The sequence below is a fragment of the Planococcus citri genome, chromosome 5, assembly GCF_950023065.1.
Source record: "Planococcus citri chromosome 5, ihPlaCitr1.1, whole genome shotgun sequence".
NCBI lineage: Eukaryota > Metazoa > Arthropoda > Insecta > Hemiptera > Pseudococcidae > Planococcus > Planococcus citri.
Genome location: NC_088681.1, coordinates 20,390,955 through 20,412,316, shown reverse-complemented (window position 1 = coordinate 20,412,316; position 21,362 = coordinate 20,390,955). Strand labels below are relative to the sequence as shown.

The 21,362-nt window shown below is 34.1% G+C and overlaps 1 protein-coding gene and 2 long non-coding RNA genes across 6 annotated transcripts in view; 2 read left to right on the top strand and 1 right to left on the bottom strand.

The window, feature by feature from the left end:
- LOC135849116 (LIM homeobox transcription factor 1-beta) overlaps positions 1-1,331 on the top strand; it is a 69,187-nt gene extending 67,856 nt beyond the window's left edge. For both annotated transcript variants that reach the window (XM_065369372.1, XM_065369371.1), the window contains exon 7: positions 872-1,331. In XM_065369372.1, coding sequence (XP_065225444.1) covers positions 872-1,086 — 215 coding nt within the window. In that variant the 3' untranslated portion in view covers positions 1,087-1,331. The remainder of the gene's footprint in view (positions 1-871) is intronic.
- The window catches only part of LOC135849119 (uncharacterized), a 225,771-nt gene that overhangs the window by 150,781 nt on the left and 53,628 nt on the right, over positions 1-21,362 (bottom strand). The window lies entirely within an intron of this gene.
- Positions 14,293-16,140, top strand: LOC135848602 (uncharacterized). Of its 3 annotated transcripts, none has more exons than XR_010559392.1 (5): positions 14,293-14,424; positions 14,601-14,724; positions 14,794-14,982; positions 15,140-15,347; positions 15,810-16,140. It is a non-coding gene; the product is annotated as an uncharacterized LOC135848602 (long non-coding RNA). The 3 variants fall into 3 exon arrangements; XR_010559393.1 differs by having other exon boundaries at positions 14,297-14,424; positions 14,662-14,724; XR_010559394.1 differs by having other exon boundaries at positions 14,298-14,424; positions 14,613-14,724.

Genomic DNA, 21,362 nt, shown 5'->3' with positions numbered 1-21,362 from the left:
TCTTTAGCGCAAATAGTGGGCGCCATTCCGGCTTAATGTCGCTTAAGGTCTAACTTTTATTACGTTCTACTATAAAAGATATAAGAAAAAAGAGAAGGCGAAAGAACTCTCTTCTCTACTCACCCTCACGTCGTCGTCCTCGTCTTCTAAACTTAACTCCACAATGAAAAGTAGAAAAAGAATTATGTAACAGAGAAAAATTCAACGTTAAACTTTTATCAGAGGGTTAATACTTTTCCCCTATTTAAAAAATTTCATCTTTCTTGACTCTCACTCTCTCTCTCCCACTGTAGCTCTTTTTCACTCCGGCTTTCTGCTTTTTATTACAGCTTAGATGCTTTTTTTTTCTTTTGCATAATACGTACGTAGGTACGTACGTTTTTATGTAAGTATATTTTAGCCCAACTTCATTGCATCGTATAAATTCGTATATGTTTCTCGCGTCAACGAATAATAATAATGCTTAAAATAAGCTTATTATTAAGTATATGTATACGGCAGCAACGTGCTACATTATTTTTAACCGACGATATTCCAAGTATTATACGAAAATGCGTCTATATGCATAATACGAGTGTAATATGTGAGTGCCTGATACACCGTACGCGTTCTGCACAAACTCGCGCATTTAAATTAACTTCGCCTCTTTTTCTATAGCAACCTTCTCAACATCGTTTTTTTGAATATTACAATAAACATCACCTTCGAATACCTCCCTGTCTCCCTCACCTCATCATTTTTCAAACACATTATGGAAATTCTCCCAGAAAACCATCACAATCGTGCAAATCTCATATGCCTAAATGATACCCACCCATGTAGAATCATTTAAACGTCATTATCTCGTGTAATATTTTTCTTCGAATTGCAGGTTACATGAAACCAGACGATAAAGATATTAATCTACTGCACATGATACCGAATAACGTTGTATCTAGACCATTGGAAATGTCGAGTAATATTCTGATGCCGGGTCGTCTACATGGTATGTCCACCATATCTAACGCCATGATGAATCCTATCGATAGACTATACTCGATGAACGATACGTATTTCCGAGCCGAAGAACCGTCGGTAATGGATTGACCATTGTATACTCCTCTTACACTTTCTCTTCCTCCTCCTCCTCTTCCTACTTGTACCCCTCTTCATCATCCTAGCAGTCATCTCAAACCATCTCATAATGTACACTACGAGCGTTTACGCGATATAAGGTTCAAAAATACGAGCCCTCTTCCTTTCTCCCTCACTCACTTACCCGCCCAAAATGTACTATGAAACCAATTTGTTAGCATTTTCTATCTTAAATATAATGTTTTAATTATGTGTTTCATTGTGTTCAAATTTTACTGCGGGAATTTTATTTTCTCAGCGTGATGCTGGAAAGACGTACAAAAAAAACAGCTCGTCGATATTGCAATACTGTTTGTAAATTTGTGCTTTCTTGCAAAAACATGAATGAATTCAACATTATCGAATTCTTTACGTAATTGAAGAATTTCTTTAAACAAATGCTCATGATGCACAGGTTTATTTCGAGACTTCCTCCAATTATTCAACTGCCAAAACAAACAAGTCTTGTTTAGCGCTATGATAGCATAATTCAAATCACTCAAGAATTTTACTTTCTTGATATAATTCTACTTAAGAATCTGTAGAGCTGTATGTATTGCAATCAACTCAGCAAGGTTATTCGAGATTGGGTAAGTATTCTGAGTTTGTTATGCGCTCTCTGAAATATTTAAAATTGAGTCTGGCGCAAAACATATCCCTATATTCCTGCAATTGCATTCGCATCACCATTTTTCAAGCATGCTCCATCGGTAGTGACTTGAACATAACCATCAGTGTTGATTATGAGGTCAATATCCGAATTCAATTTCTCTTCCAGACATTTGGCAACTGAGACCGATGGAATTTTGCACTTTGTCATTTTTTTGTGAACTCCAAGAAGTTCAAGAGCACAAAATTGAACTTAATACTTTTACGTATTTGTAATTGGATTGTTTTCTGCTTTGATCAATAAAAAAATTCTGGTGGTAAGTGTTTTTAAATGTTGCATGATTTTTACCCAACATTTTAACTTTTTTCAAAACTTTATTTTTTTGAATTTTGGTCAACATTTGAATGTAAAAAAAAATAAGACTCGAAATCTTGATTTTTTTAAATTTTTAGCAGGCACTACTCCAGTCTTTCCTTCACCCCCCCCCCTTCTCCAAAGCACCCAAACCTGAAAAAAAGATGTTCTTTGGACCAGACAGAAGAAAAAATACATGAGCGTTCAAAAATACATCAAAATGCAAAATTTTAAAAAATGAATGGAATTTTTTGATTTTTGGCCAATTTCTGATTTAAATTTTATTGATTCATTTCCCCCAAAAATTAAAATCTGTTCTAACAGAGATAGAAAGCTAAAATTTAGTTCCCTCCCTATTTTGGAACAGCCAAATTGATTGGTGGTGGTTTTAAGTGGTTCTGGAGTCTCCAGTGGATTTGTGGATCATCCAGTCTTTTCCATAATTCATTCATCTGATTAAAAATTCATGTTTTATCATGACATTTTTGGCCAATTGTGGAATTTCAAAATCTGCAGGAGGCTTCAAAACGACTTGAAACCTCCACCAATCGATTCAGGAGGTCAAACATGAACCATGAACTAAATTTCAATTTTCGATCCCAATTTGAAATAATTTTAATTTTTTCATGGAGAATGTTTAATTTTTTATAACTTTACTGAAATCAAAAATTGAAAGTCAGCCCCTTAAATTTTTCAAGTTGGGTTTTCGATCTTTCTCCAACAGATCGAAAAATATCTCATTGGTTGGGACGCTAAATCTCCCCCCCCCCCCCAAAAAAAAAACTAGGTACAGCGAAATTCGAACTTTCGAAAACACACAAAACAAAAGTCAATTCTGAATGTATGAAACTATCCTTACAAAAACCGGGAACATATGACCAAATTTGAACGAAAACAAAACTTACGGGAGTTTTGTGACCAAATAATGGTAGGGGAGGGGGAGCGATTTGAGTAATAATTTCTCCTCTTGAAGAATTTATTTAAAAAAAGGTCCAGTTGATTTAAAAAAAGAACCACTTGTTTCAAAGGGACTTTTTTAAAATTACCAACATTTTCAAAAAGAGTGTAAAAAATATCTTGACCTATAATTGAATTTTTTCACCTGTGGTTTCAAACAGAAAAGACGTTCAAACTACAAATTATTCGGATAGGTAGGTAACTAGAAAGATGAAAAAATCTCAGATTCATTCCCTACTCTTCCTGCCATTGATCAAAATTAGGTCAACGTTTACAGAATAGTTTATCTACATACGCATGATCCACTGATAAAAACTAAGTCACGATTAAAACTCAACGAAGGCATTATTTCTCAGTTACCTACTCGAACAAAATAATAAAATGCATAATTACACCACATTCAAACTTCAATTCACATCAGCTGAGAGGGAGATGAAAACACCTTTAGAACCAAGTAGGTATAGAGTTTGAGTAGGAAAGTTGATAGGTATAGCTGGTAGGTAAATGGTAGATGGATTGGTAAGTCGTTCAAAAGTTCAAAACTCACTCTACTTCAGCGAAGATTTCAGCACGTCATCGATATAAGTATTGTTTACACGCGCAACAAAAAATCGCTTTCATCTTCAACATTGAAATATTTCAAACGAATAAAAAACTTGAAAAAAAACTGGGGTATTTATCAAGGAATCTTTCTACGTGGAATTTTTTACCTCGTTATACTTTCGGTATTCGCGACAAAGTTGACTGTAGAAGAGAATATTTCTTCGCGATGAAAAGATGAAAGCTGCTAGTTCGAGGGTCGAATTTGATATTCGACACTAATTTTTTAAAAAACTTCGGTCGAGTGAACTGCAAAATATAATAAGATAAGGTACCAAACCATACTCTTATTACTTGATGGTAATAAAAAGTATGAGATTTAGGTTCATGTACAAGACACGAGGACATGTAAAAAATAGACAGGAGAGAAAGGTAAGGGTTCAATAAAATCTCACTAACAAATATTAGGTTTTTAATAGTTCGAGAATGAGACAGATCGATTAGTGGATGAAAATTCATGAACTGGTTCAAATCAGCAAAAAGTAGGTAAGTAAGTTATCAAGTACCTATTTAAATTGTACCTAATTTTTTCCACTGAAATTTTCAATACATTTTTTCTCCCTCTTCCTCTCATAAAATGCAAAGATGAACCATGCTTTCAAAATTTAAAACAAATAATGCAAGCTATGGATATCTAATTCTCATCTCTCAAATTTGATGGCATCAATTTTCGAATTTAAAAAACTGGGTCAATTCCGGTGGGTACTCTTAAATTTCCATCCTTTTCAAGATTCATGAATTGAAAATCATCGAGTTATTCTCCAACTTGATAGATTATGTGATTCAAAACGAGATTAAAATTTTCAGGCTTTGCCACGTCTGCGGATACCACAAGATCAAAAAATTAATCTCTTTTCTTTCTATCTTATTACATCATCAATAACGATTCAGATTACGATAAATAATGCTAAACTGAGAATCATTATTTTATCGCTAGGTACCTTCTTTTTAAGGATGTTTACTGTATGTACTTTCATTAAAAAATTAAAAAATATATGGATCAAGTCGGAAGCAATGAGGGTAAGCAGGAAGGGGGTGCTTTTGATAATCATAGGTTATGTATTTCCAACTTTCACAAAATCTAAATAATCCTGATAAATCAGTTTTGGAGGTTGAATATCGTAAAATCTAATATTCATAATGTATTTATGTATTTTAGAAATTAAAGCCTACTTCGTGGTACCATCCTACATATATTCTAAATACTTATAATGAAAAATGGAAGCATCTTCTCAAAAGACTTCACATAGGTACTCGAACATGTAATGTACCATGTACCTACCTATAATTTCTCACGTATGTGAACTTTCCCAAACATATATAACTAAATTCAAGCTGCACTCGAACTTTTACACAGTACGTAATGTAAGTACTTGAAATTAAACCATAAGATTATGGAAAATTGTTACAGAACTTTTAGAGTTCACTGCATTTTCGATACAGAGTTTAAATGAAAATCTTGCCAAGCATAACTTTTTTGACGCTCAGCAGGAAAAATGATGAAAGTGGAGTTAATTTTTTCGCTGAAGAATTCCATAAATGAATCGGTCAGTGCAGAAAGGGCATAAGTCCATTTTTGCGTTTTTCAGGAATAACAAAAAACTGATTCATTCAAAAATCAAAAAATTTCAGTAAACATGCTTAAGGTCATTGAAAGAGGACCCCAAGACACAACTTTTAGCGCAGTTTCCAAAAAAAAATATTCACGTGCGCCAGTGCTGTTGCTGCCTAAACAAATGGGACTTAGACCCTTTCTGCACTGAATTGACAAAATTTCTTTCGAAATTTCTCGGGCACGAATGGGGCTTGATTCTACATCTAAGTACATCATTTAGACTGCTATCCCGTTTAAATTGACCAAAAACCCCTTGAGTTCTAAGACTTTTTGTCGAAGTTGTTAATTTTTTCATCCTTTTTCAGTTCAGAGATTAACTTAAATTTCAAAAAATGGTCTTCTCAAAAATGTTAGTTATTTTTCAAGGAATTTAAAAAATTTTACAAAAAAGTCATAAATGCGGATCCGCCCTTTTTCTGCGCCCAAATACCACTTTCCCGGCAGTTTTGCGGAAATCTGACATCACCAGTCGATCCGCCATACTTTGAAACCCCCATTTCCGCAAAAAAATTTTTTTTCAAAAATGTGACTTGTTACCTTTCTGCACTGACCGATTCAAATAATAGTAATCAAATCCTCTAATTTATGGGAATCATATCATACTGAAATTCTAAAAAATTGAGGCAATTTGTATTATATTACATAGATGATATTTTAAGCTAAAAGCCTTAATAAATAGTAAAAACTGTAAAAAAGTGGAATTTGAGATTTCAAAAATGTACGTGTCAAAATCGATTGAAATGAAAAGATCAGGACATAAATAAGGTAGGGTTAAAATCGCCTAAAATCGTGACCTATTTGGGCTCAAAATTCTTCAAAAACGTTCGAAAAACATTTTCGTCCAACCCACTTTGATAGATTACATGACACTTACTCAAAAAGTCCAAAAATCGTTTCCATAAAATTTTGAGCTCAAAATTCTTCAAAAATACTTTTGTTGGAATTTTTGAATTTTTCGCAAAATTTTATTCTGCTGTGCAGAAAATGTAACAACCTAAAAAGCCACTACAAATTACACCAGTGAATTGAAGCGCGATTTTGAAAACTGTAAAATCTGCTGCATGGCAGCAGTTCAAAGTCGCCTTGGAGTATAAAACGCCAATTAAACTGCTCTTTACCGCATATTAATTGGCAGAAGGGCAGATTTTCACCCAACTGGGTTATATTGCCAGAGACACACACCTGGACATTGAGATCTCTGGAAAATCTAATCATTGAAGACATCGGCTGTCTAAAACGCATGATTTGTTACTTGTTTGGTATGATAGATAGTCATCTGAAATGTTCCAGCAATGCTGATTTTGCCGGATGTCTGATTACGTTTCACTCGACAACTGGTTTACCTACTGAATATGCTCCAATGAATGACTGCAGTTGGTAGCTGACTCGAGTAGAGAATCCGAGCTAATTGCCGCTAGCAAAGCATCTTTAACATTGACCGAATTTGAGAAAACATGATCTAAGTTCATCATGTTTGAACCAAAGAGCATTTTATCAATAATTCTCCAATTAGGGAAAGTGTTGAAATAAATTTAAAATTCACATTAAGTAAGTATTATCGGTAATTACTCATTTTGTAGTAAATACTGGTAATTCATCAAACTATCGAGATACATTGTATTTGCGAAGTCAATTTAAAAGCACCGATGACTTTGTAAATTTTGTACTCGAATCTCCATTATCCTAATTTGTAATTAATTATTCTTTTTTCATATTTGTTCGCATTATGCGGTTTTCTTTATTTTATTTGTCGTAAATATGTTAAAACATTTGTTTATTTTATTTCAAAAAGGTGTTCGTATTTCATCAGACTGGATTAAAAAAAGTTTCATTCAACCTACCAAAATGGATTACCTACAATTTCAGGGAAAATCAACAATTTTCATCAGAATTTTTTTGAGCACCTTTGAAGGATCTTGAGCATAAAATTAGATCATGATTTTTTTTTTTAATTCACCCTAAACTTAATTATAAACAATTTGCAAAGTTTGAACTTTTCAGTAGAACCTTAAAAGTGATCTTGGATTTTGATGGAAATGACCCAGACTGATGCTGAATTTCAAGTACTGACCTCTTCTTCGAACTGGTTCATTTTTCTCAAGACAGGTTTGGAGGCAGGGCTCTAGTGAAAAAACCACGTTTATTATTTGACAATGTTCTCTCTCCGAGAACCCACATTTCCGCTCCAGGAGCACCTCCTAAGCTAATTTTTTTCTCGAGTTAATTTCAACTCAAAATGATGATTTCCTCTAAATTTGATCAAAATCTTCCATAGTATTTTTTGAATCCACCAATTGCATGATTTCATATCCCATTCGCCAAATCTGCGGAATTTTTTCCCCATCCCCTTCCACACCAAACCACAACTATAGGAAAGGGTAACGCGAGAACGCATAAATCAACGAGAAATAACTTCAGTTCCGCTTCGTAATATATACAAAAGTTACTCTCGAGTTGTACAAAAAAATATCAATGCAAAAAATGCACATCCCGCAACCATCATCCGTATAATAAAAATTAGGGCCATATTCGCCTTGCAATTTCCACCTACGAATATAATCGTATTTACCATATTCGATTTCGATTATTAATAACACAGTCATAAATACCACAGCGAGTGAGTACGGTCGGCTGAACCCTACTAGCTGTTTAATACTATAGAATATAAAATCCACGCCGAAGAATCCAGCCTGGTGGAAAAATAAAATGAAAATTCAGCGATACTTTTTACATATATGTAGGAATACGTACACCTACGTATACATACGGCACTGTAAATCATAACAGTTCGCAATTATTTTATGCATTCGGTTAGCGTATAAATAATATACGAGTACGAGTACACACCGTAGGCTTTTCACTGCCTGCCATCATTACAATATTCGCCTCCATTGGCAAAAACCTTGATGCTGTTTTAATTCGCGACCATCATTCGTTGGCGAAAAAATATATTACCGGGTTGGTTTTAATAAAACCTGCAAATGTTAGCTCGCGACGTCAGCAGGGGAGACGTTAGTGGTACGTATTTCCCAGCAGAGAAAGTTTTCCAAGTAGGCAGAGAGGGTTTTTTTTTGGCCTTTGCGTATCGATAACCGCGTTGCAAAAAATATACTCGTACACCGATTCGCAGATGGAATTTACGACCGCAAGTTGCAGGTTATGTGTTTTTTTTCTCTCTCCAGTTTTTTTTTGTTGGCGTGCAAAAGTTTTACACACGTATAAGAGTATAAGGATTATACTATCAGGAATGCGTCGTCTTATACTCGTATAGTACACAACACGAAGCCATTAGATCGACACACCACAGTCTACTATGGTGTCGTTCGGTATATGAAAAAGTTTCGCCTTCGCCGCCAACAACGTTTTCATCATTGCTATACACAATATACGTACGAGAGTATTTTTGCGGTACACTCGATATACCATACACTACGTGGTATAAGAAACTTTTTTCTCTCTGATGCCGAAGCTGACGAGAGAGCTTTTAAATCCGCAAGCTGAGGCGGGCGGCGTACCGTACGATAATCATTTTCAGTAAAACGCACCAATATTCGCCTGCGGATGCGACGACGACGTCCCATCATACCATCGAGCTACGTACGGAAATTTTGCACGATATTGGAAAATTTTACGTGCCACGGTTGCTAACCTAAATTTTCACACAAGTACGAGAGTATTAAGTGCTTTAATATTTTTTCCTATATGTTTCGTGATTCGTAAGTGAAATTGGCGAATTTTACTCGAACGATGATTTTTTTTCTTTCCCTCGACTCGAATGCGTATGTGCTCGTGTACGATAGTTCTCGTGTATTGTACTGTTTTTCATATATGAATTATTAGCGATTTCTGTACCTCCTCCATCCCCCCCTTCCCAATGGTCTAATTCTTCTTTCTCGAATATTATTACGATTCCGAGCAGAATGCATAATTCTACGAGCTATGTGAATCGGAATGTTAAGCTCGTGTTTGGATCAGAGTGAGAATAAATTCCGTAAATGTTGTAGATGTGTACATGAGTTTTGTGTTCTTCTCTCATCGTAATTTCAGAGGAAAATTCTACAAAATCAATTTTGCCAATGAAGGAGACGTTTTGTCGACGAAATACGTGTACGTCGTAGGTACCTACTGAATCTTCTCGTGTAATCAAAAGTGAAATAAGTGATTGCATATGTTGCGTGTCGGAAGCTAAAGGAAAACGCGATAAGCTTTTTTTCTTGTTCGAATTCGAGCGTAGAATTGATAAAGTTGATATTTTTGGTCTTAGATGGGTCGATATTTTTTGTGATCTAGTTTCTTCAGAACTCAAAAATACAACGAAAATTACTCGTACTGCAATCGAAATGATACTCGATGGTCTTGGTACAGTCCAACCACCAAAAAGTAATTAATTGATTGAGATTTTTGGGGCCCCAAAAATTCAGTTGGATTTTTATAGATATGGGTCTAAAATTTGAGAAAAGGAGTATTTTTTGGGAGGTATAGGGGACGATAGGAGGGAAGTTACAAAACGCCCAATTTCCAAGATGGCTTGAGCCCAACATTTTTTATTTACACATTTTGGAACACGATTTTTAGGATTTGAAAAAGCGTCACGAGACCAATTAAAATTAGTTGATATCTCGTCAAATGTGTTTTTTGAGCATTTTTGGAAAAAATTTTGAGCTCAAAATTGGGTTATGATTTTTGGTATTTTTGAAAAACATGTCACGTGACCGATCAAAATCGGTTAAAATTTGGACAAAAAATCAAAAAATTTGCCATCAAAAATGTTCTGAACAGTTTTAAAGAATTTTGTGCTCAAAATTAAGATATGTCCAAAATATCTCAGGATCCTCCTTTTTGTAATGGTTCTGGGTCTATCCTTCACACCTAGCTCTTCCAGTATTGACCAGGCTTGTTAACCGAAAAAAATATATTTCTGGTTAAGGTTACGGTTAAAAATTTAACAAGAAATTCAAAATTTGGGTTAAAGGTTATCGTTAAGGTTATTCATTTCTTCAAGTTACGGTTAAGGTTCATGGTACGGTTACTGATGATCATTTTTTTTGGTTAATGGTCAAGGTTAAGGTTACAGTTTTTGGTGGTAATTTTTCCAGTTGAGCTTAAAATTTCGGTTAATGGTTGAAATTACAGTTAAAAATTTGAAAATTTCCAAAAATTCTCTATGAGTTTGAAATTTTGAAGCTTAAAAATTGAAGAACTGGTAATATCTGAATTCAAAATTTGATAATTTTTTCAAGAAACAATTCATTATCATCTCTTATTATTAAAATATCATTTAAGATCGAGCTTCAATAGTTTAATGACTAATGAGTACGATGCCGATGCAACTATAGTTTCAAATTTTTTGAACTTTCTATTCACGTTTTTTTCTAATTTCAAATCACTGCAAATCACATAAAAAAACCACAGATAAAAAGAAATGAAAAAAGCACTTTTCAATTTTTTAAAATTTTGTAACCGTTTTTTTTTTCTAAAAATTTTTTGGTCAAGGTTATGGTTATGGTTCATTTTGATCTCAGAAAACGGCTACGGTTATGGTTATGGTTAGTGATATTTGAAAAAAAAAGGTTTTTCACTTTTTCAGTTACGGTTAATTTTTTTCCTGGGTAATTTACTGGTTAATTTGCGGTTACGGTAAATGGTTAAAAACTGGTCAACAAGCCTGGTATTGACCGGTTTGTTCTTTTCTTGGTCCATGAGATTCTAGGCATTTGTCTATAACAATACATTTCAAATGCATCTATCTGGCTCTGATCTGTTTTCTTCACTGCCCACATCCCTGAAGCATATGTGACCCCGCCTGACAAAATCGACCATTTCGACAAAAAAAAGTGTCCAAAATAATGACGTTTAAAATGATTCTTAAGGGTTGAAAGATCAGGTTTTTGAAAAAAAAACATTTTTTGAAATTTTGTCGAAATGGTCGATTTTGTCAGGCGGGGTCACATATAGGAATATTGAGAATACAAGCAAGCGTTTTTACAATCTTTAATTTTGTTCTCTTGATGATTCCATGGCTTTTCCACATTTGGTAGAGTTTTCCTACAGCTGTTTTTGCAATTGATGCACATCTTCTTATCAGTGTTGGGGAGCAAAATTGTTTTTGTTCCAGTTTACGCTCCGGGCTCCAGCTTCTGAAATTAGTTCGTTCCTCGCTCCAGTCCTGCTCGCTTACAAAAAAAATAACGGTTCAGATTCTGCTCCACTCCTGGAACGCTAAAAAATTTTGTTCCGCTCAGAGGTTTCGCTCCGACTGTGTTTTTTGTATTTTGACAGTAAAAGTACTGAGTAGAGCAAAATCCGCTGTTAAAAACCAAAATAACGACACATTTTTGTCAAAATAATGAAATAGACTTTCAAAATACCAAAAAATACAGAAAAATTGCATGTGGAGCCAAGCAGAACACATTATTACTGAGCAAAAAATTTTGCTCCAGACTTTTTATGGTATTATTCCAGTTTTTAGCGGTTTCGTTCCATCAGATTTATTTTATTTGTTCCAATGCCGCTCCAGTCCAAAGCACACCTTTTTTTTCGCTCCGGTTTTTGGTTCTGTTCCAGTAAAAACCCAAATTTTCAGGTGGTTTGGTTCCGGTTCTGGTTCTGTTCCAGTTCTGTTCCGCTCCCAAACACTGCTTCTTATCTCATCTTCTGAACCTCCACTGTTGGTTATTAGGGAGTCTAAATATACAAGGGAAAACGTTAATTGAACGACAGAAAAAATGAATTGCACGACAGGACAACCCCACGACAACATAATGGTTTTTGAACGACAGGCGACTTAACGACTGTTTTGGTTGTTAGAACGACAACATTGAACGACAAACCTTGGTCAACAAACATGAAAAATTCACGTCACAAAAAAGGGAATGACCGACGAATGTTTGTTTCAATTTATCTCTTCCTTTTTCCAGTTAGATGGCCATATCGCTTCCAATGTGGACTAAATCTTACCAATGGTACGTCAAAAATGCCCATGTTATTAAGGATTCCACCGCTTCAGACTGTCAAATTTTCTTTGTGGCGTCCTCATCAGCGAAGAAACCTATTTCGAACTCTGCAGTTGCTAGGTATAAGCGAAAATATGAGGCATGGAAATCATTTGATGAACTAAAAAAGGAAATGTTCAATTTGTGGATCATTTCTGTGTAGGATGACGATCGCAAATCAAAGTGTACTTGCCCATTTTTCGCTAAAAATGTGATATGTAAGCACACATTAGGAATGGAAGTAAAACTTCAAAAAGTGACAGTGCTGATTGAAGTGAAAAATGTGCCTCTTGGGCAGAAGAGGAAGAGAGGGAGGCCGAGCAAAGCTAAAAAGGCACTTTTTGTTTAATTTACCTACTTAATAGAACATTACATTTCACAATATTTTTAAATTTCCTAATTTTAACCCACGAGTAATTTGTCTTTATTTTAATATGTATATTGCGAGAATCACCAACTATCATTAAATTTCATAATTTGTCGTTTTGATCTCAATTTTTCCGTTTCTATAGCAAATCAGTCTGTGTATTTTATTTAATTCGTCGGGCATATGCCGGCGTGCACTTTTAATTTTTCTGTCGTGCAATGGATGACAACACTTTCTGTCGTTCAATACCTGGTTTTCAGGCATTCACATCTGTCGTGCAAAATCCCTTTTTCTCGTCGTGCTGATAAATGGCACCCAATATACAAAGCTTTGTACCACTTCCATTCCATATATCTCTTGCAGCTCAGGTTGGTTGTTGTTCACCCTGTCTATTATCATCATCTTGGTCTTTGATTTGTTCACCTTCATACCCCCTGCTAGGCTAACTTGTTCAATCTTGCATCTTGCCCATGATCTCCTTCATGTCGTCAATGTTTTCAGACAGTATTGTGGTGTCATCTGCGTATCTCAGATTCAATATTATATCCCTGCCTCACTCCATTTCAGGTCTTGAAGTGATCAGTCAGTTCCCCTTCTACCTTTACATTTACCTTTACCTGTGCGTTGTTGTTTTTGTACAGGTTCTTCATCAGGTCTATCAGGTGTTTTGGTACTCTCATTTTTCCAAGGTTTCCCCATAATATCTTTCACTTGACATTTGAACCAGAGTTAGATGGTTATGTTGAATTATCAAGCCTTTTCAATTATTTGACAAATGAGATGCAATTTCTCAAAAATGCTCTTAAAGTTTTGATTGAAGTTGTTGATTTTATGATGAAAATTTCAATCCATTTCGATGAGTTGCATGACCCATTGACCCAGTTTTAAAAAACTCCAAAAATTATGACCCAATCTTTGACCTGAAATTATTAAAAGTGCTCAAAAAAGTTCTTGCCAAAAATCATGATTATGTTTTGAGCTTAAAATTCTTTTAAAACGTCCAAAAAACGTTTTCGTTGAGATACTTGAGTTTCTCGCAAAATTCCAATCCACTTTGACCGTCGCATGACACTTTTTCAAAAATTGCAAAAAAAAATCATGATCCAATTTCATGTTTAAAATTCTTCAAATGTGCTCAAAAAAGTTCTGATGAAAGTTTTCAATTTTCCCTGAAATTTTAACCCATTTTGCTATACTTAGGTTAAAGGACACTTTTTTAAAAACACTAAAAATCATAACCCACTTTTAGGCTCAAAATACTTCTAAAATACTGAAAAAAATTCCCATCAAAAACCATTCTTCAAAAACGACTAAAAACTGTTTTCGTTGTGATTTGAGTTTCTGTTTGCAAAATTTCATAAAACTTGGTCACAATAAATCATATTTTCCAACTGATTAGAACTGCTTGACAATGTCAACTGATGTCCTGAGTGACATTTTCTAATGTTTCAATTTTTGATAACTTTGAGGGATTTTTATTCCAATTTGTACAGGTTTTATGATACATACCTATTATGTATGTAGTTACTTTGAATGATTTTTTTTTTCGACTCGAAGTTTTGAATAAAGGTCAATTCGGAAAGTTGCTTTTCAACTTACAAGATTGTAGATAGGCTATGTTCATCTTATCTACGAGTATTTGCAGATAAATCCGAATTATCAGATATCATACGAGAATTTTCTCTATACAGAGTGTTGAATGTAAATTTGTCTATGGGTGTTGGTCATAACCTCTTCGGAGGTTATAACGAAAAAAATGTGAACATATTGGGTTCTTCAATGCAGAACAACACAACAATCTAAAGAACATCTACAGGTAAGACAATACTAGATCAAGTTTTACGTAACAGGTATTAGCACTAATTTCAGTGTTGATTGCGGGGAGAACCTGTACATCTACCTACAAATTTCAAGATTACGCAGATGCGATGATCGAAAAAAAATAAGTTGAAAGTTGAAAGCTTAAGTCTCATATGATAATGGATATTGCAGTTTCATTTTTAGGTAGAATTTAATATTCGTCCGATAATGAAAAAACCACAAATCCTTGCAGGAATGAAAAAATATCAACAGTGATTTGCCGCCCCAATATTCAAATTGAAGAGTGATATGTTAGGTAAGTTCGTTGTTTTTTTTCTCGATACTTACTCCGATTGAAATTTTTCAATTCGAGTTTTGTTTTCAGAACAGTTTCAAAGTATGGTTGAATAGCGAAACGTCGCAGAAAAAATCGAACAACTAAAGAAATAAACTTCGCTTCTCGAAAAGGAAAAGACAAAAAAATACCAATAGAGCTAGCACAGACAGAAGCTCAGCTACCCAAAAGCATACCCAACTTGGGAAAATACCCCGTTATTTACGAAAAATGTATCTAGTACGTATCTACAAGTACACAAAACTAATTAGGCGAACTTTTTAAATTCAAAGTTGCCAAAAAATTCAACTTCACGCTTTTAAAATTTTGTCCTCAATTGTTTCGTACTGTATTTTACACGATGTTTATCTATACGTTGAATTTTTTTCAATTCCAGTAGGTTCTGTTTTCAAACCAGATGTAAAACAAATAAGTGTACAATTGCGGACATGATGAACGCATGGGATAGCTTACATGGATGAAGCTAAGTTAAACTATGTTACTATTGCGCAAAAGAAGTAACGTGTGCATTTGTGCAAAAACTTACCAAAACAACTACAGATGTGAACATGGGGAAAAGACCAAACAAACATGAAAAAAAACCGGTACATAAAACGAATTTGACGTATTTCTTAAATTTAAGATTTCCAAAAAGAAAAATCCACTCGCACCCTTGAAATTTTTCTCAAATTGTTTTAAATCTCCTTTCAATTACTACTCGTACCTTGAAATCGATGCAAATAGATTTTCTCCATACTTCAATCAATCTTACACCATCAGCTTCTTTCACAAAACCCACAAAAAAAAGAACTTTTGAGTAAACCAAAAAACCCTAAGTCAAATTCAGATTCATTTGATTCGATGTAAGTAGGTAATTAGGTATGTAGATGATTCACCGATAAACGAAATGCATACCTACGTTTCTCTTTTCCCTAAAATATGACTGGGCTAAAAATGTCGTTGAGTGTTGTCTTTTTTTAAAATTCAAATAGGAGACGTGTTATACGTAGTAATCATAGACGATGAATTGACTTTTCAATCTATCAAGTACCTATTATTTGTTGCAGATTTTTGTGAAAATGTCTACTACGTGCGAAAACAGAGGAATATAAAAGCCGCAGTATAGTTCTCAGATCTAGAGGTGATTGAAGTTACTTATGAGGATGTGTCCAGGGTTTGACAAAGGTTTATTAACATTCAAAACTTTGTATTCAATCGTGAGTACAATAACGGAAAATGGAGTCAATTTTCTGATAAAGACAACGATTCGAAAGCTTTTGAAAAAAGTTTATTCGGGATATACATAATTTATTTTTATATTTAAATGTAGGTATTCATCAAATACCAAAACTATAATGTATTTCAACTAAGTATTTAAAAAATATATAATCTTCGTTTCATCTGCTCCCCATGTTATTTTGTAAGATTTACATCTTACTTACGTATTTCATACCAATTTGAGCCAAAAATGAAATCCCTCCTCCGATTTCACTCATTTTTAAATTAATGAGTTTTCTACGAATGTGTTTTAGTAAATTATCTACGATATCATTTTCTCTCTAATCTTTCGAAGAAATTGGAGGTGAATCTTGTAGTTTTCACGCATTTGCAATTTCTTGCGAAAATATCGATATTTGAAAGCTCATAATCGCAAACTGGCGAAATTTACAATTGGAATAAATTCTTTGTGCTGAATTGAAATTTCAGAAACGTGAATTTCAACTCTTAAAATGAACCGTCAACTTTCATAAGAGCTACTATTTGAAAATTACCCCCCCCCCCTCTGATCCCTTTTGAACAAGTGAACCAAAGTTATAAGAATTTCAGAAGCTATAATTTTTTTTCAAAATTTAAAAATAACTCCCCCTCCCCCAAAAATTGACCATTTGTTCCAAAACTTGAACAAAAAAGGTATCTCAACCATGCAGAATTCTTTCAAACCGTACAAAACTAATTTGAAAGAATGAAAGAGCATGTAAAAATATACCACCAGCCAAAATTTCAGATGCTGAAAGTGCACTTTTCGATTTTTAGTGGATTTTTGAAAAATAAATTCTGGTCAAAAAACGTAAAAAAATTCAAATTGCAATAAATTGACCAAGAAATCTGAAATATACCATATTTTCGGCTACCCAACCCCCCCTCCATCTTCGATTAGAAACGGTTTCAAACGCATTTTGAGTAGTTCATCCGACGCCTCCGGCAAATTTTTTAATGATATTTCCACAAAATTCCATCCAATGAAGTTGTAACCTTAAAATCCGCCTTATAATTTCAACATTCTGAGCACATTGGAGGTGGTTTCAAACCGTTTTGGAGCCTCTGGCGATATTTTGGGTTACGAGATTCTCATAGAGCTCAACACAAAAACGCAATTGGTATTTCTTGGTGACCCACTAGACCAATTACACAACTTTCTTCCAAAATCAGTTTCTACTGGTTCGAAACCATAAGTATATTTCTCCAGCGATTTCCTAAATTAAAAATTTGAAAACTTCTCTGTACCCAAGCCATGTGACCAATAAAAAAAAATAAAATTCAGTTCAAGTCCTATTTTCGACATTTCAAATTGACTGGGGATGGTTTTCAGTCGTTTTTGAAGTCTCCAGCAACCTTCTAGATATTTCAGTTTTCAAAAAAAAAAACAATAGAAAACAAAAACAAAACGTTTCTCAAACTTGTTAAATTCATTAAAGGGCTCGTACTCAATTTTTTTCGAAAAAAAGTGACAAAACGTGAGAAAAACATTTTAAAGTACGAAAAAAAAAACAACAAAAAGAAATAACATCACAAATTCAAATATTTTGGTTTCACTGCATTTTTAAAAATTGAACTGTTTTGGAACTTTTTGGTAAAAAAGTAAGTGGGCTTTTTGGTCAATTTTTGGCAATAAAATGAGAATTTTTGCAATTTCAGGCAAAAAAGACTACTTTACACAAAAAGCAAAACTTTGATAATTACTCGTATATCAAAAGAAAGGCCAATAAAAAATGCCTCGTATTTTTGGATATTTTGTATAAAATTTTAATGGGTCGAAGGTCCAAAAAGCAGTCTGGAGAAAACGTCGGAAAAACAAGTATTTATGGGAAGGCAACATAGGCACGTGCCTAGGGTGGTAAATTTTGCTCTCCACCACAAAAAAAATGACGCATATTAACCACCAGACCTCAAGGATAGGGAATTGATTTGTGAGGAATTTGCGCAAGTACCTGATGTTTTATTTTTCCCCAACTGGTTGCACTGCTTTTTATCAGCCTCTCTTTTGCTGAAGTTGTCAGAGATTCGATTTCGCTCAAAAATAGTAAAAAATCTCGCCTTTTGTAAAATTTGACAAAAGTTTCGTTTATTGGTAAAAATTGTCTGTTTTATTCGCAAAAATTACCCAAAATAAGAAAATTGCTTTGTTGCCAAAAATTACACGAAAGTCTCAATTATTTTTTTATTAACACAGAAAATTGCAAAAATTCTCGTTTTTTTAAAACATAAATCGCGACAAAATATTATTTTTTAAATTCAATAATTACCAAAAAGTCTTCTGTTTTAGTTAAAATTTTCAAAACCTTGTTTTTTCATAAAAATTTTTGCTTTTTTGCTCTTGAAAAGTCTCACTTTTGTTTTCGAAAAATTACTCAATTGTTTCTCTTGTTTGACAGAAATTGCCAAAAGTATCACTATTTTGCCAATAGTGCCCAAAAAGTACTGCGTTTTGTTAAATTTTCAAGTGGGTATTCGGACCGGACACTCACATAGGGGCGCTAGTGAGCTGGCCAGAATGTTTACATTTTTCAGACGGGGCTTTCTTATCAGCGTTTACGAAAGCATTAATTTCAAGGGTCAAAACTGAAAAATTAATTCGATGTACATTATTTTTACGATTATTATTGCATATTAATCATGACCGAATCATATTTTCATTTTTAACTCGTAAATCCAACGTTTTGGTAAAATACGACTGATAAGAAAGGGTTAAGAAAAAAGCCCCGTCTGAACTCTAGAACAATGGGCACACTAGCGCCATCTACGTGAGTGTCCGGTCCGAATGGCCTTGTGCCGAAAATCGTTAAAAATTCTCGCTTGTCCAAAAATTGACAAAAATTTTCGCTTTTTTTTCGTTTGCAAAAAGCTTCAAAAAACTTACTTTTTTGCAAAAATTGTCTCCAAATTTCACTTTTTTGGCCAAAAATTGTCAAACATTCTCGCTTTCTCAAAAATTGTCAAAAATTTACGCCCTTTAGAAAAATCGCAGAAGATTGCCATTTTTTCAGAAAATTCCAAAAAGGCCCAATTGTTTCCCGAAGTTCTCCAAAAGTCTCGCTTGTTTGACAGAAATTGGGACGAAGTATAATTTTTTCCCAATAATTTACTAGAAGCCTGTTTTCAGGTTGAATTATCAAATTCTCGCTTTTTTAGATCAATTTGTTAAAAATTTAACAACTTTGAAAATTTCAACTTTTTTTTGAAAATTTCGAAAAAGTTTCACTGTTTTGCCAGAAATTGGGCCAAAAAGCCCTCCCTTTAGCAAAAATTTGTCAAAGTTTTGCTTTTTATTTAAAAAAATTTCGTTTTCAGAAAAATGGCTAAAAAGTGTTGGTTTTTTTGTAAAAAATGCCAAAAAGTCTCGCACATCTTCAGAAATTGCGGGAAAATATCATTTTTTGACACATGATTACTTTTAATAAGGTGAGCTGATTTTTGCTAAAGTTTTCAAAGTCTTGCTTTTTGATTAAATTCTCGTTATGTATTATTTTCACAAAATTGCCAATAGTTCCCGAAAAATCACGTTTGTTTTTTTTTATTCTTTTATGACTTACTCGTCATCGAAAATTTTTGCACTTTAAAAATTGACAACATTTATTAAAGTTCATTAAAATTGCTATAAATTGTGATTTTTTTTCGTAAAAACCTAAAAAATCCAATTTTAGCGTGGGCATTTTCCAAGTCAATTTTTACTTAATTTGTAGCTTTTTTGTATTCAGAATTCAACCAAGTCAAGAAGCAAAAATTTTGAAAGATACATGAGAAACACGAGTACACAATACTTAACCGTCGAGAATTTTTATTGAACACATTTTTTTTTTAATTTTCACCCTGACGAATTAATGTGCATCTCGAAGTAAAAAAAAGTTAATGCATAGGACAAAAGAAAAATTCACTGACCTATGCGAATCGTAAAGGATATGATGGGTACGTTACGTATCGAAAGTTGAATATGAAGAAAGACGTAAAAGATAACAAGAGGCATTCCTTCATTGCATCATTTAACAAGAATTTTTTTCAAGCCCAAATAAGAAGGGTTTCGTACTTGTTAAACGATTTTCCATCGTCAAATTAGCCAGTGTACAGTGTACACTTTACCATCTATCGACTCGTGTAGCATACGATATTCGCACAAGGGTGGAGAAAATGCCTTCGTGCATCGGTGATGAATTAACAAAGAAGCAGGCAAACAATTCGGAAACTTCTTGGTATTCGGACTCCGAAAGTTTTCACTCGGATTCACAATGTAGAATATCTTGGAATGTTATTAAAAATTTTAAAAATTTACCAAAAAAGTTGTTTTTTTTCAACGTTGTTGTTATTGACGGTTGTTTATTTTTTGTTCGATTAATTTGGGCTCGTATATACGTACGCGGATACAATTTAGATAAATTTCGTTAAACAAGTACGTCGTTGTTTTTTTTCTCCTTCTCGATTATATAAAGGCTAAAAAGCTAACGCGAATTAAAATAAGGAATTTCGTCGAACGCGGAATTCGCAAAGAGCTATTTTTTTTCTCTACTCGGTTGTTTCAAGTTAACGAGAAAAGAAGCTTTAAACGAAGTAATATTTAAGAAGAGGAGGAAAAAAAAGCAAGAATAATAAAGAAAAAAAATTTAGCTACTTTTCGTTGTCAAGTTACTAGCTTGGTTAGCTGTAATTTAATTTTATCTCGTCGTTTAACGCCAGTCAACTCGCTAGAGTTGAATAACGCCGCAATTTCTCGCTCGCATTCGAAGTTTAGATTGACAATATTAAAGTTGGAAGCTGGAATAGCGTTGCAAAGAGAAGCGGAGCATTCTTTCGGAACACGTTTTCCTAATTTATAGAACTATCTGTGCCGTTTGCCTTGCCTGCACGCTATACTCGCTGCTGCGTGTAAGGAGTACACACACGTACACGTTCTTCTTTCTCCTTTTTTTTTTCTCTTTCTTTTTCTTCGTCTTCTTCTCTTTCTTTCTTCTCCTCGTCGTCTTTTTTTCTTCTCTCCTTTTTTCGTTGCTGTGTTCGGCGCGCATGAGATACACCCATGCCACATTTTGTTAAGTTTACTCAACAAAAGGAAAAGTCCTTTCGGCTATTGACGCTCTTTCTCTCCGACTTTTAATAAAACTCTTGTCTGTTTGCGTCTGATAGATGACTGCACAGGCGGCAGCCCTTCATCCGCAAACAACGCCACCCTTCCATCTTATACGTTGCCGCTTGATATTAAACTTTTCGTCGAACGAAACTCCGCTATACTACAAAATGCCGACCGTCCTTCTCACCCTCCTCCCGATCGCTTTACTATATACAGTATGTATACTGTATACAAGCTTTTTCCAACATGGAGCTTTATGTATGTAAGTATACGAGATACCAAG